The sequence below is a fragment of the Podarcis liolepis genome (assembly GCF_965112155.1).
Source record: "Podarcis liolepis genome assembly, chromosome: 1".
NCBI classification, from domain to species: domain Eukaryota; kingdom Metazoa; phylum Chordata; class Lepidosauria; order Squamata; family Lacertidae; genus Podarcis; species Podarcis liolepis.
In genome coordinates, this window is record NC_139554.1 from 65,288,397 (window position 1) to 65,301,005 (window position 12,609).

Below are 12,609 nucleotides of genomic sequence, written 5' to 3' on the forward strand. Positions count from 1 at the left end.
GTGTTGTCACATTCCACTATTTGTATTGGGAAACAATGGTTTTCATCCAGTGCTATGCAAACAGTTCCACTCATGCAACAGTGCTTCCTCCCACCACACAACCCCAAACTCTGTTCTAGAGGATCCCCTATCCCTCTGGATAAGATTTCTCCACCACAGGGGCTGGAGAAGCCAGAAGAGGAAGGTATGTGTAATGGCTGCTTCTCCCGATCTCTGGACGCTCTCTGGAATCCCTCTGGCTTTTGCTCTCTCCCTCCGGCACTGATAGCAGTTCCCTGACAGTATGTTTTTATGCACAGACGTCTGCAGTGTAAGCTGCATTGGATACAACCTATAGGCCTGATTTAATTTGGTTTGATATAAATTCATTCTGAAAGCTTAAAAAATGATGTAATATGTTTATGTGACTTTACACAATCATTCTGTTCTTAAGGGTCATTTTAATGCCTAAGCTTTTTTTATAAAAAAGTTTATTTTCCCTATTCACGGTGTATAAACAGTAACACATTGGGCCATATCCTATGCAGCACAAGTTTAATAATTTGATATCTGTCCTTTTTATTAAGTAACTGTCCCTTTTCTCTTAGGATGAATATTTTGTGTCCAAGTCTTACCTTTGAAAGTGTCTCCACAAAGCTAAGCTCTTGATTGTGTGTTAAGAGACAAATTCAACTTTGAAAAATCCCAGTCCACCTTAGGTGTACCGCAACACATTTATCATACATATTAAAAGATGGGTGTGGTCTTGTCTGTTTGCATTCCCTTTTAGCACCCTGAGGATCCAATTTCTTCCATATGTAGTTCAAAGCAGCAAACCTTTCAAATTTGAGGGTGCCTTGATTTCTTTTGGGGGGTGGTGTTGAAGCTTCAGTCTTTTTCTGGTATGCTGCACTAATTTTTAATGAAAAGTAAATATGTTAGACATACAGTAGCCTAGGATTTCAGATAGGGGATCCTCCTAATGTCATCAGTGGAACTAGCATTTTGTTCTACTCAGTAACAATTTTTAAGTGGCTTACGATAAGCTGAAAAGAGTTGTTAATTGAAATATGAAAAAATGCTTGGTTTTTTACTTCAGAAATCATCAAGACTTTATCTAATGCCACCACCAATACTGTCGTAAGGAAGGAATCTTCTGAAACAACTAGTTCTGTGGCAGATTCTCAGGTGAAAATGTGTTTAGTGCAACATGAGATGGGCAGAGTTCTTACAGAACACTTAGCAAAAACACAGGCAACTGCTGCAATAGAAGGATATATTGAGGAGGACGACGGAGAAAGTGGAGGCGAGGGCGTGTACAGAGAACGTGATGAATTTGTAGTGAAGATTGAAGATATAGAATTACTAAAGGTAATCAATAATTTTGCTTTGAGCAATTTAAGAGAACACACTGATCAAAGAGTATTTCCTGCCATGTGTAAGATACCTTTTCTTGGTATCTTGTAGTTTTGACATTTTTGGTACTTTACTGTAAATATGTACAAATCTTTTCTGCTAACAAGGGACTAGCGTTTATAAATGCATATGTTACATGGAGACACAAATTGAGATCCTACTAAAACATTGTTTAGGAAATTTAACTGGTTTTGCTTGATATCTAAGTTGATAGACCATGGTTTGAAATTGGCCATTAAACCAGAAGTGGAAACTATAGTTTCAGTGGGTTTGTGGCGATTAGTTTTGCGTGATGCCTGAGCTGACAGGCTATAGTTGTGCCCATCACTCTCTTAAAAACAAGGAAGAAAACAGCAGCCCACCCTCAAAACAACTTGTCAATATCATCTCTGGGGCAGATATGACAATTCTCATTGTCATTTACTTGTATAGTGGTACCTCCGTTTGCGAACGGGATACATTTCAGAGGTCCAGCCGTATCCTGAAGTTTTCGCAATCAGAGAAACCGCTTCTGCGCATGCGCGAGTGGCAAAACACTTCTGGGTTTGCTGCTTTCGCAACCTGAAGTTTACGCTACCCAAGGGTAATGTAACCTGATGTTCTTCTGTATTCAGATCTGCAGTAAATACTGTTTGGTTGGGTTTTGATAGTTCTATATACTTTTAGAGCATTTTCAAATGGCATTATTAAAACATTAAATTGGGGGGGAGGTGTGTGTGTTTTTATTTTATTTTATTTTATTTTATTGAATTTATATACCGCCCTATACCCGTAGGTCTCAGGGTAGTTCACTGGAAATATCACAAATATGAGATATTTCCATTTGCTCTTTAGTTGTCATGACTTCAAAATAATGGAAGAGGGGCTTGTGGTAGTGTGGTGCAGTGGATGTAGTGCTGGGTTTTCCCATGAGAAGTATTATGTTCATGTATACCAGGGGTGGCAAACCTGCTGTGGCCTATTAGATGCTGTTGGTCTCCCATTCCCATTGGCCCCGCCAGCATAGTCAATAGGGATGATGGGAGTTGTAGTCTAGCAATATTTTGAGGGCCAAAGGTCTTAATTTATATGCTTGGGAAGGCCCACACCCTTCAGTTTGACCTTCAAGTGGCAATTGCAATCATTACAGTATGTGTTGAGAGCTGCTATGGAAAACATAAAATACTGTGTAAAATATACAAACTCATGAAGGTAGGGTGCAGTTGGAACTAATCACTTCAGCTGCATAAAACTAATTGAAATAGTTGCTTTTATTTGCTTTTTCCCCTTGCAGGTTGCTTTAAAAACAGGAATGGAGCCTCCAGCCATCTGGAAGGTTCAAAAAGCTTTGTTGCAGAAGTTTGTTCCTGAAGTGCGAGATGGACAGAGAGAGTTCACAGCTACTAACAGTGTACGTACAAGGATTCCACATTAATCTTGGTACTCAGCAACAAAGAACCCTGTGACATTGTAGTCACTATGATAATAGAAGTTCTTTCATAGACTACGGCTGGCAGAAAGGAGTGTTCATGCTGCCACCTCCTCCTTCTCCCCTTCGCAGGCATTCATTGCTTGTTCCACTCCTTGTTCATGGCGGCCATAACCTGCTGTGACGTGCAAATCAGGTAATGTGTGGTTACTAACTGTAATAATCAGAAACCACTTGAAAGGCCCCTGGGTCTTTTATTCCCCCACTGAAGGATCATTTCTAATTCTCCCAGCTGTAAATGAGCACCTAATGCCTTAAGCTTCAGAAACACAGGCCAGGCACATTACATATTATGTGCCTTTGAGCTAAACTGGTGTGTTGAATTCTATCAAAACCTTCAGGCTAAAGGATGTGCTTATAAAAGAGTAACCTATTAGACGTTCTTCTTACTTAGCGATGAAGACATGATCTAAATTTTATATGCTGATTCTTTTAACTTGGAGTGTGTGATAAGCTTAACTCTTATTTATTTGGTTGCATCAAGACTTTTCACAAGTGAAAGCTCTACCCATAGCATTGGAGGGGATCCCGAGGAACATCTGGTCCAACTCCCTGCAATGTAGGAATCTCAACCAGATCATGCATGACAGATGGCAATCCAGTCTCTGCTTAAAAACCTCCAAAGGAGAAGAGTCCATCACCTCTTGTATGAATCTGTTCCACTGACCAACAGCTCTTACCATCAAAAAATTTTCTGATGTTTAGTCAGAATCTCCTGAATCCATTGGTTTGGGTCCTAGCCTCTGGAGCAGGAGGAAACAAGCTTCTTCCCTCTTCCATGTGACAGCCCTTTAGATATTTGAAGATGGCTATGATATCTTCTCTCACTCTCTTCTTTACCAGCTAAACATACCCATTTTCCTCAACCATTCCTCATATTGTATTTTTTTATATTCTGAACCACCCTGATATCTACAGAAGAAGGGTGGTATACAAATTTAATATAAATAAATAAAATAGGCATGGCTTCCAGACCCTTGATCATCTTGGTTGCCCTCCTCTGCATATGTTCCCTGCTTAAATTGTGGTACCCAAAATTGGGACGCAGTACTCCAGGTGAGGTCTGACCAAGACAGAATAGTGCCCTTGATCAGGACACTATATTTCTATTGATGCAGCCTAAAATAATGTTAGCTCTCTTTTTTTGGGGGGGGGTGCTGTGCATTATTACACTGCCTCTCTTGGGCTTAGTTCCCACCTACTTCAGCTCCCCCATGTTACATCCCAGCCCTTTCCTGGAGGACCCTCAGGAGGATAGGTGCCTTGTGCTCACACTTATATCTGGACGCAACCCATTATTTAAACTTAAATATAAATTATCCTGTACAAAATTGAGTGCAATAATCTGCATGTACTATGTCTGCGTTTTTTCTCGTTGCAGTATCTTGGGTATTTTGGAGATGCAAAATCAAAGTACAAAAGAGTATACGTGAAGTTTATAGAAAATGCAAACAAGAAAGAGTATGTCAGAGTGTGTTCCAAGAGACCCAGAAATAAGCCAGTGCCGTCTGCAAGGTATTTTATTTTGATAAAATAAAGTGTCAAATAGAAAAGCTTTAACATTTGTAGATTTTAATAGAAATATTTTGTATTTTTTTACAGCCGACATCCATAATATTTATTTGTAGTTGCAACAAATAGAATAGACTGAAAACGTGGACTGGTTTGCGTAATTACACACTTTGGGCGTGCATGGTTCTCTTCCATGTATAAGAGGAGGAGGGAAAGTATCTTCGCTCACTTTTGACTAAACCATTGTTTCCCATTATGTACAAACTTTGGGAACTGAGGTTTAGGTAAAAGAGAATATGGAACTTTCACTCTCCTTGTGTACAACGGAGAACAGAACGGGAGCATCTTGGCTCTGAGTCCTGGAAGACCTGCTCCCTGCTTTGCTAGCCTTTTTCCACCTGGTGTGGGAAGGAGGGGCCCTGACAGACTCTAGCTACGAAAGCTGAGGCTGCTGAACAGACTCTGGGGTTGGAGTATTGCTTTGGGGGGTCTTTTGTTGCTGTTATTGCTACTAATTTCTGGATCTTTATTTTTGGATCTTATGGTTTGTTATGCTTGGCTGCTTTTTGATGTGCTTTGTTTATTGTTTATGACTACTTACGTTTATAATTATGTGAATCTTTTCATGTTGTAAGCTGCCTTATGACTGAATTGAATTACAAAATGAATTATGACGAGCACATGACCCTAAGACTCTCTGCAGCCCATTGGCAGTGCTCTAAACCATATTTGTGTGATGTTGTTCATAGATACATTTTTCCCCAGCCAATATTTTTCAGCTTAGTGTCATTCTTTGGGTTTCCTCTTAGTTCCTTCTGTGGAGCTTGGTTGCTGTTAAATGAGAAGCGACATTCCTCCTTTCTCCCATTCACAAAATTCTACTAGTTAGTCTTTCAGCATCTAATGGTTGGGTGGGAGCAACCTGGCACATGCATGAGTGAATTTGAACACATCAGATTACCAGCTAACAACACATTCAGAACTGGTGTGCTATATCTAATCATGACCACTCACTTGCACAATGGAAACCTGCTTTGCAACAGGACTTCTTCCTCATCCAGTTCCTCTCACTGTGCTCTCAAAATCAGCTGCTCCGCCCTGCTAGAGCAGATTTGTTTTTTGGGTGGGTGCAGAGTCCGGGGGAGGACGAGAAGGAGAAGCCCTGTTGCATGAGCGGAAGAGGTCTGCTCACGCTGCAGTGGATCTTTCCCAGTAGTTAGATCATTTAAACAATTGTGCTTGTCTGCAGGTGAAAATGGAATAAAGGTCCATAAAGGCATTAATGCAGAGAGAATAATAAATTAATGAATAACCTGAATGAGGTTAATTCAGTTTATAAAGGTGAAGCTCGTACTCGCAATAGTTCCTTTCATTTCCTCTCGCTTTCAATTTGTAGGCCTGTCCATTGTAAGCCAAGCACTAGCATCAACAAATCTCCTGAGCCTCCAGCATCAAAAACTACACCTGCAACAGCAAAAGTTTCTGTAGTGAAACCCAAAGCTAAGCAGCCAAAGATAAAGGCAGAACCACCACCAAAGAAACGGAAAACATGGAAAGAAGAATTGCCCCCTGCCCCTCAACTCCAGAGTGACGAGGAAGGTAAGGGCCACAATGTCAAAACTAGGTGTTCTGATTATGTAATCTCTTCCAAAAAAAAATTAATAAGCTTTGCAAATATCTCAGCAAAACTTGGTGGAGAGGTGCTCACTTGATAGGAAAACCTTATTCTTAATAAGTGCCCTGAAGAAGGTTGCTTTTAACCGAAACACATTGGACTTTATTTTGCAAAAACTATATTTTGTAAAGATTTATTACTGGCACCACCTTGAGGCTCAGCCTCTTTCACGACTTCTCTTGCTTTTGGTGCTGCTTTTCCTCCCCCCTTTTAGTAGAACAAAAATTCACTGCGTCACAAAATGTCATTTTCTGTTTTGTTGCATGGTAATCGTGAACATTTCAAAGCCACCATTTTTGAAGAGGGCAACTTTTTTTATATTGCTTCATAACGTGGGATGAGTAGAGTCTTATGCAGACATTGCCAGCACGCATTTACTTTGCATGTGGAGGAGGGAACAGGGGCTGCACCTCTTGGACCCAGCTCAATGTTACCAAATGTTTGCTTGTTGAGCTCAGTGTCTGTGAAGGGATGCTTACATGCATACATGTATAAGCACCCCGCATGGTTGGGAAGCCCAATCACATGGAACGCCAACACATTTGCATATCTTTGCAGACAGCATGCAACACATAGGCATCTAAGAGGTGAGGCAGGCCGTGTTGGCTTTAGGGTCGGTAACACCCTGTGGATTGGTTTGACCTTTGGCAATTTCTGTCAGGTAGAAATGTTTCTCCCAAGTCTCCACTCCACTGTCCTTATTAGGAATGACTTCTTTAACATTTAATTTTAAGTGGCGCTTGCAGTGTCTTTGGGCATTGGTTAATTCTTCTGTAGCAGCCATGTTATTTTCAGATGTTTCATTTAGGTTTTCAAAGCAAAGGATGCTAATTTTCCAAAATGAAGAAAAAGTTTAAGCTTGAATTTGAATGCAGTATAATCATAAAAACTCCTCCTAAGCACTATTTTTCAGCTTATAACTAATCCAGTAAGAATCCATATTTTGTTGTTCTTCTTTAAATTATTTGAAGCTTTTTTTCAACTGTTAAGGATCTTAACAGCTCAGTCCTTACTAAAATAATGCATAATGTATTTCTTTGAATGGTCACTAGAGGTCACCAGAATCGTAATGAATTTCTAGGCCTGTAAACAAAATGCAATTGGAACAATATATTTGTATTTCTGATACTGTATTTCAGACACTGCACCTCCAGCTCCTATCATTGCTCGTTTTTTGAACACCAGAGCTATGAAAGAAACATTTAGGAGCTACATGGAACTGCTTGTTAGTATTGCCTTGGATCCAGATACTATGCTGGCGTTGGAGAGGAGCAATGGTACAGTGTGTTCAACCTTTCACTTATTTCTGTTTCCCGTATGATATCTTTGTTCAAGGAACGGATAAGACATCAGCTTGAGATCACAAGCATTTAGAGTTCAGGGGTCCCAAACGGTAGTCTGTAGATCACTGGTAGGGGCAGTCTTCTAGGGCAGTGTTTCCCAACCTTTTTTGGGCAAAGGCACACTTGTTTCATGAAAAAAATCTCGAGGCACACCACCATTACAGCCCCGTGACGTCAGCGCGCAGCGTCACGCCGGGAGGGACATGAATTGCTAGCAAATTACATAATCACCTCCTTGAGGGCTGGCTCATCTTCTCCGAAGGCAGAACCCCATTAATTAACAGCACAGACTCACACCATAGCCAAGACGAGGGGGGAAAACCTCAGTCATGCACAGTCATGCACATGTGGGGGCTAAATGAGGACGAAGACCGGGCAGAGAGCAGGGTTCAAATCACCCCACCTGGCCAGGAGAATCCCTGGGTGCTTCCTTGGGCCACTCGCCTGACCCACCTCGCAGGGCTGTTGTTGCGAGGATAACACGGGGAGAGCTCCTTGGAGGAGAAAGCAGGCGATGAACGCAATGCACGAAATATATGAGAGGCGACCAGGTTTTGCAGGTGAGGGGCCCCCGCCAGCCTCCGCTTCCAACACCCGGCGCAACGACGCCGAAGTTTCCCCCCGGGCTCGGCTCGGGGAGCAGCGCTGCTCCCCCCCGGCTCCCCTTCGCCCTCCCGGCTCTCTCTGCCGCCCACTGGGGACCCCCCTCACCTGCCAAGTCCGGAGCGCCGGTGGAAGTTGCATGCATGCATGCAGGGCGCCGCGTTGCCATTGCATTGCACTGCACTCCATGCAACGCCTGCACGCATGCATTGCCTTGCACGCCCGCCAAGGGGTCTCCCCGCGGTCCGATGCGTCCCCTCCGGCGCGGATGCAGCATTGCAAAAATAAACCCCCCCCGACGCAGCCCTACCTGGGGGGCAGCCTCCGCCTTTGCCGCTCCGCCTCCGCGGGGATCCCCGGGCTCCATCCTGCCGCCCGATCTCCGCGGGGGCGCAGGCAGGCTGCGCGGAAGAGCCCCTGCCCGGCTGCCGCCGCTGCGCTCATTCCATGGCCGGGAGAAGAGCGCTTCAAACAAAACGCCCGGCCACGCTGGGAAACGTAGTTCGCGCACCCCGCGCGGGCGCGGAGCCCAAGGGCAAGGGGACAACGGATCCCGCCAGCCCCCGCGCCGGGGACAGAGGGGGAGAGGCCGGGTGCAGGGATGGAGGGACGGGTGGGTGAGCGAGTGAGTGAGTGGCAGCCGCCAAGCCTTGGCCGAGAGCCAGGAAGGGCCTCCCCGGAGGAGGAGGAGGAGGAGGAGGGAGGCGCAGAGCGGGAGGGGGGGAGGGAACCCCAGGGGTCATCTAGTGACGGCGCCCCAATAGAAAATTTGACTTAAAAAAAAAAATCTTTCAATTTTTTAATTTTTCCCGCGGCACACCAGGCAACATCTCGCGGCACACTAGTGTGCCGCGGAACAGTGGTTGGGAAACACTGTTCTAGGGGGAGGGGCCATGTGCCAATGGTGGGAGGGGCCAGTGGCAAAGATGGGTGGGCAGACATGACTCTTTGTATTGTAGGCTAATTCCAGTCATGCAAAAATCAGGTTTCTATACACACAGCCCTCAATCCTCCCCTCTAGGCAAGCAAGAGATCTTTCTTGTTTAGATACTGCTTCAAACTGATTATCTAAGCTGTATACAGTAAACTCCAATATATAAAATACAAAATAGGTTGAAATATAGATTACAAATACAGATTAACTTGTTTGAGTCGTCTGGGTATATTTTACTGAGCTTGTTCGTGACCCTTTTTCTTACCTCTTTCTGCTTCTGGCCAGTGCTTGCTTTGCTTTGAACATATATTGTGTTCTGCTTTTTCAGATGAGCTGCTTTTGCCTCATATGAGAAAAATTGATGGCATGCTAAACGACAATAGAAAAAGGCTGCTGTCCAAATTGAGCTTGGAGCGTTCACTCAAGGTATTGATAGTTAAAATGGTTTTATTAATTATTTACTGCTCTTACATTGCTTGAGATCTTTTGGGAAGTGATGTCTAATCACACAAAGCAAATAAAACATCAGTGCAAATTCCTATTGGATTTCTTGTATATATTTTTATCCCTTCAGATAAAAATTGCCCAGCTATAATCCTGCATTTTCAGATGAAAGGGAGACTTCCTGTAAACACCAGTTAGCATAATATGAAACTATATCTTACCTTAATTGGGTAAATCACCTGAACAGGATTAACTGAATATATTTTTAAGAACTCGAATAACAGTAATTGCTCCTGCATTCTTTTAAAGACTTATTTTATCAAAGAATTCTAATAAAATTTGTTGCTTATTAATTTGACGTAGTGGAATCCTGCACAGACTGTATATTTCTGCCTTTTTGCTCTCTTCTAAGGCTGCTTTGGAAAGCTTCCCTGAACTGACCGTAATCAATCGAGATTCTAAAACAAAAACTGGAGTGAGTGTAATTCCTAGAATCAAAATGAATGGCAAAGCTTATAACAAGAAAACACTGAGGATTTCTAAAGCAGCCTCAAAATTAGCACAGGTATGTGTTTTTTAAAGTGTTTGGGGGTGGTTTACTGTTATATTTTTAATGGAATATTAATATCCTTACTAGAATCATCTTTACATACATTATTTAAATGTGGTACTAAACTTTATGATTTTCAGTTGTTCATAAATTGTTTAACAGCAGTTAAAAAAATATTTTACTTGTTTCATTTCCTTTGAAGCCCAGTAAGAAATTGTATTCTTAAAAAAGTAAATATGTTGAAGTAGAGAATAGAAAAGGGGCTCTCTGAAGGAAAGATTTCACAACAGGAGGTATTCATTTTCCTTGCGAATGAGCCGTCACACAAAAGTACTGAACTACCCGCCCCCTTTTTTATTTGGTTGTACATGAACCTACCCTGAGAGTAGGTAAGCCCCACTGAACTCAAATGGGACTTCTAAGCTGATGTGCAGTCAGATTTACTGTAAGCATCTCTGATGGTTCCAAGGTCTGCCATTATGGCTGATAATATTGACAATTTTATTTATGGCTTCCTTGTTGCCTTTTTAACCCCCTACATAGTAGCTTTCTTTTTTCCCCTCAAAAGATATTTATTAAAGTTTTTAAAGTATAACAGTGAAAATGAAAAATAAAAAGAAACAAAATACAACATAAAAACAGTTAAAAAACAAATAATTTTCCATAACATATCTTCCTTACGCTTATTTCCCCAGACCTCCTCATATCTCCCTTCTTTGTATTCCACTTCAATACATAGTAGCTTTCACATTTGACTTCAACCTGTATCAAAACATGTTAATACTGTATGTAAGCAACTGCAGTGGTTCTCCGAATTTCTGTTCTAAATCTGTGCCTCTGTGAGCCCTAGACATTTAACTATCTGGCAAATATTTTCCCCACTGAACTGCTTTCGTTGAATGCCATCATAAGGTACCCAGGTGGAAATGATGGAAGACATTTCCTGAAAGGGTTTTTTTTTTATCAATATAGCAAACAGAAATAAGTAGTCTGCAATTTGCCTATCTGAAGTGGGAGAGAGAGAAATGTTGGGGAGATGGGGGAGTTGCAGCAGCAGCAAACTGAAGGCAGATGCACAGTGATGTTTGGACAGAGGGAATTCAGTGCAAGGGGGTGAATGCTTAAGAGAAAATAGAATCCAAGAGTGAACAAGAAACCAGCATTCACCTATTCATCCATTGTGATATCTGAGAAGCACATCAGAGGGAGGAGGACCCAGGCATCATCATCAGACAGGGTAAAACTTAAAGGGCATGAAATCGACATCCCGAGCCCTGTTAAGCTTTACTGGGCAGAATCGCAGGGTAGTGTTAGCTGGCGCTAAACCGGGGCTCCCATTATAAACTGGGAAGGGTGAACTCCATTCACAGGAACTGGGTTATTTTTGCCAGTTCCCCTGTGTCCCGTGAAAAGCTGCTATGGAGGGTGGAACCGCCACTGGAACAATGTGGGAGGATGCACAGGGACTGCAGTGGGAAGGTGAAATAAAACGAGCAGTGCCTCCCTCAACCCCCTTTGCAAGAGTCTCTGCTGGATCTCAGTTCCATTTTCAAACTGAAGGATTAATCTAGACCAGGGGTCAGCAACCCACGGCTCCGGAGCCGCATGTGGCTCTTTTACACCTTTGCCGCGGCTCCGGGGTGGATACTAGCGAGGGGAGGAGGCGCATTGTGCACCCCGACACTCCCCACTGTGGCTGGCGCTGTACTGGCTGTGACGTCGCATGTTAGTCACGCACCGTCCCAACATCACCTTCCCGCCCGCTGTCAGATCGCGGCTCCGGATATATATTTGTTTTAAATCTCGCAATGGTTTTGCGGCTCCCAGTTTTTTTTTCTTCGGAAACGGGTCCAAGTGGCTGTTTTTGTCTTAAAGGTTGCAGACCCCTGATCTAGACCCAGGCCTTGTGTGGATGAATGTATTCACAAGTGCATATTATCTCTGAGTGGTTGGAATAATTATTGGTACCAATAAACTCATCAGTTCATAGTTAACTTCATGGCTAATAAAAATTATTTTTCTCTGCAGGAGTTTGCTGTAGATCCAGAAAAGATATCATTGTGCTCTTTATATCACTCACTCCATCATTACAAATACCACATGTTTCTGAGGTGTAAAGTTGAGGTCAGTTTTTATCAAGTTGATGATAGCAATTTTTTAGTTTTTTCTATCTGATTCTGTCACATTTATCTATAAATCTAGGAATAGTTCATAAATTCTGAAATAAAATAAATAAAAATGCTGTGGAAGTTATACTAGTTAAAATACTAAGATTTGTTGGTTACAGTAATATGGGGTTTTCAAGAGCTTTTGTGAACAGGAAACGTTAAGGTTATTCTGAAAGCTTCTTAAGTCGTTGAACAATTTCTGTGGATTGAAATGAATGCAGGTAGCTCAGACAAAAGAAAAACTTGCCAGTTTTATTTATGGTATTTAGTTACTTTTATACAGGATTGCAATATAAAAATGCATACCATAGTAACAAACAAAATCAGTACTCCCTGCCGCCACACACACACACACAGAGTTTAAAAGGCCATAGATTGTAGAATTAGCCAAAGGCCCGAAAGAAGAGGAATGTTTTTGCTTGGTGCCTAAAGATATATAATGAAGTGCCAGGCAAGCCTCCCTGTGGAGCGTGTTCCACAAGTGGGGAGCCACCACAGAAATTGCCTAATCTCGTGT

The 12,609-nt window shown here is 42.5% G+C and overlaps 1 protein-coding gene across 2 annotated transcripts in view; it reads left to right on the forward strand.

The window, feature by feature from the left end:
• QSER1 (glutamine and serine rich 1) overlaps positions 1-12,609 on the forward strand; it is a 39,978-nt gene that overhangs the window by 22,381 nt on the left and 4,988 nt on the right. Inside the window, exons 5-12 of one of the 2 annotated variants that reach the window (XM_083462366.1) lie at positions 1,079-1,350; positions 2,669-2,785; positions 4,245-4,378; positions 5,772-5,974; positions 7,190-7,327; positions 9,259-9,356; positions 9,787-9,939; positions 11,953-12,048. In XM_083462366.1, coding sequence (XP_083318492.1) covers positions 1,079-1,350; positions 2,669-2,785; positions 4,245-4,378; positions 5,772-5,974; positions 7,190-7,327; positions 9,259-9,356; positions 9,787-9,939; positions 11,953-12,048 — 1,211 coding nt within the window. Of the gene's footprint in view, positions 1-1,078; positions 1,351-2,668; positions 2,786-4,244; positions 4,379-5,771; positions 5,975-7,189; positions 7,484-8,907; positions 9,148-9,258; positions 9,357-9,786; positions 9,940-11,952; positions 12,049-12,609 lie in introns of those variants that run through there. The other variant, XR_014516384.1, reaches the window with a different exon arrangement.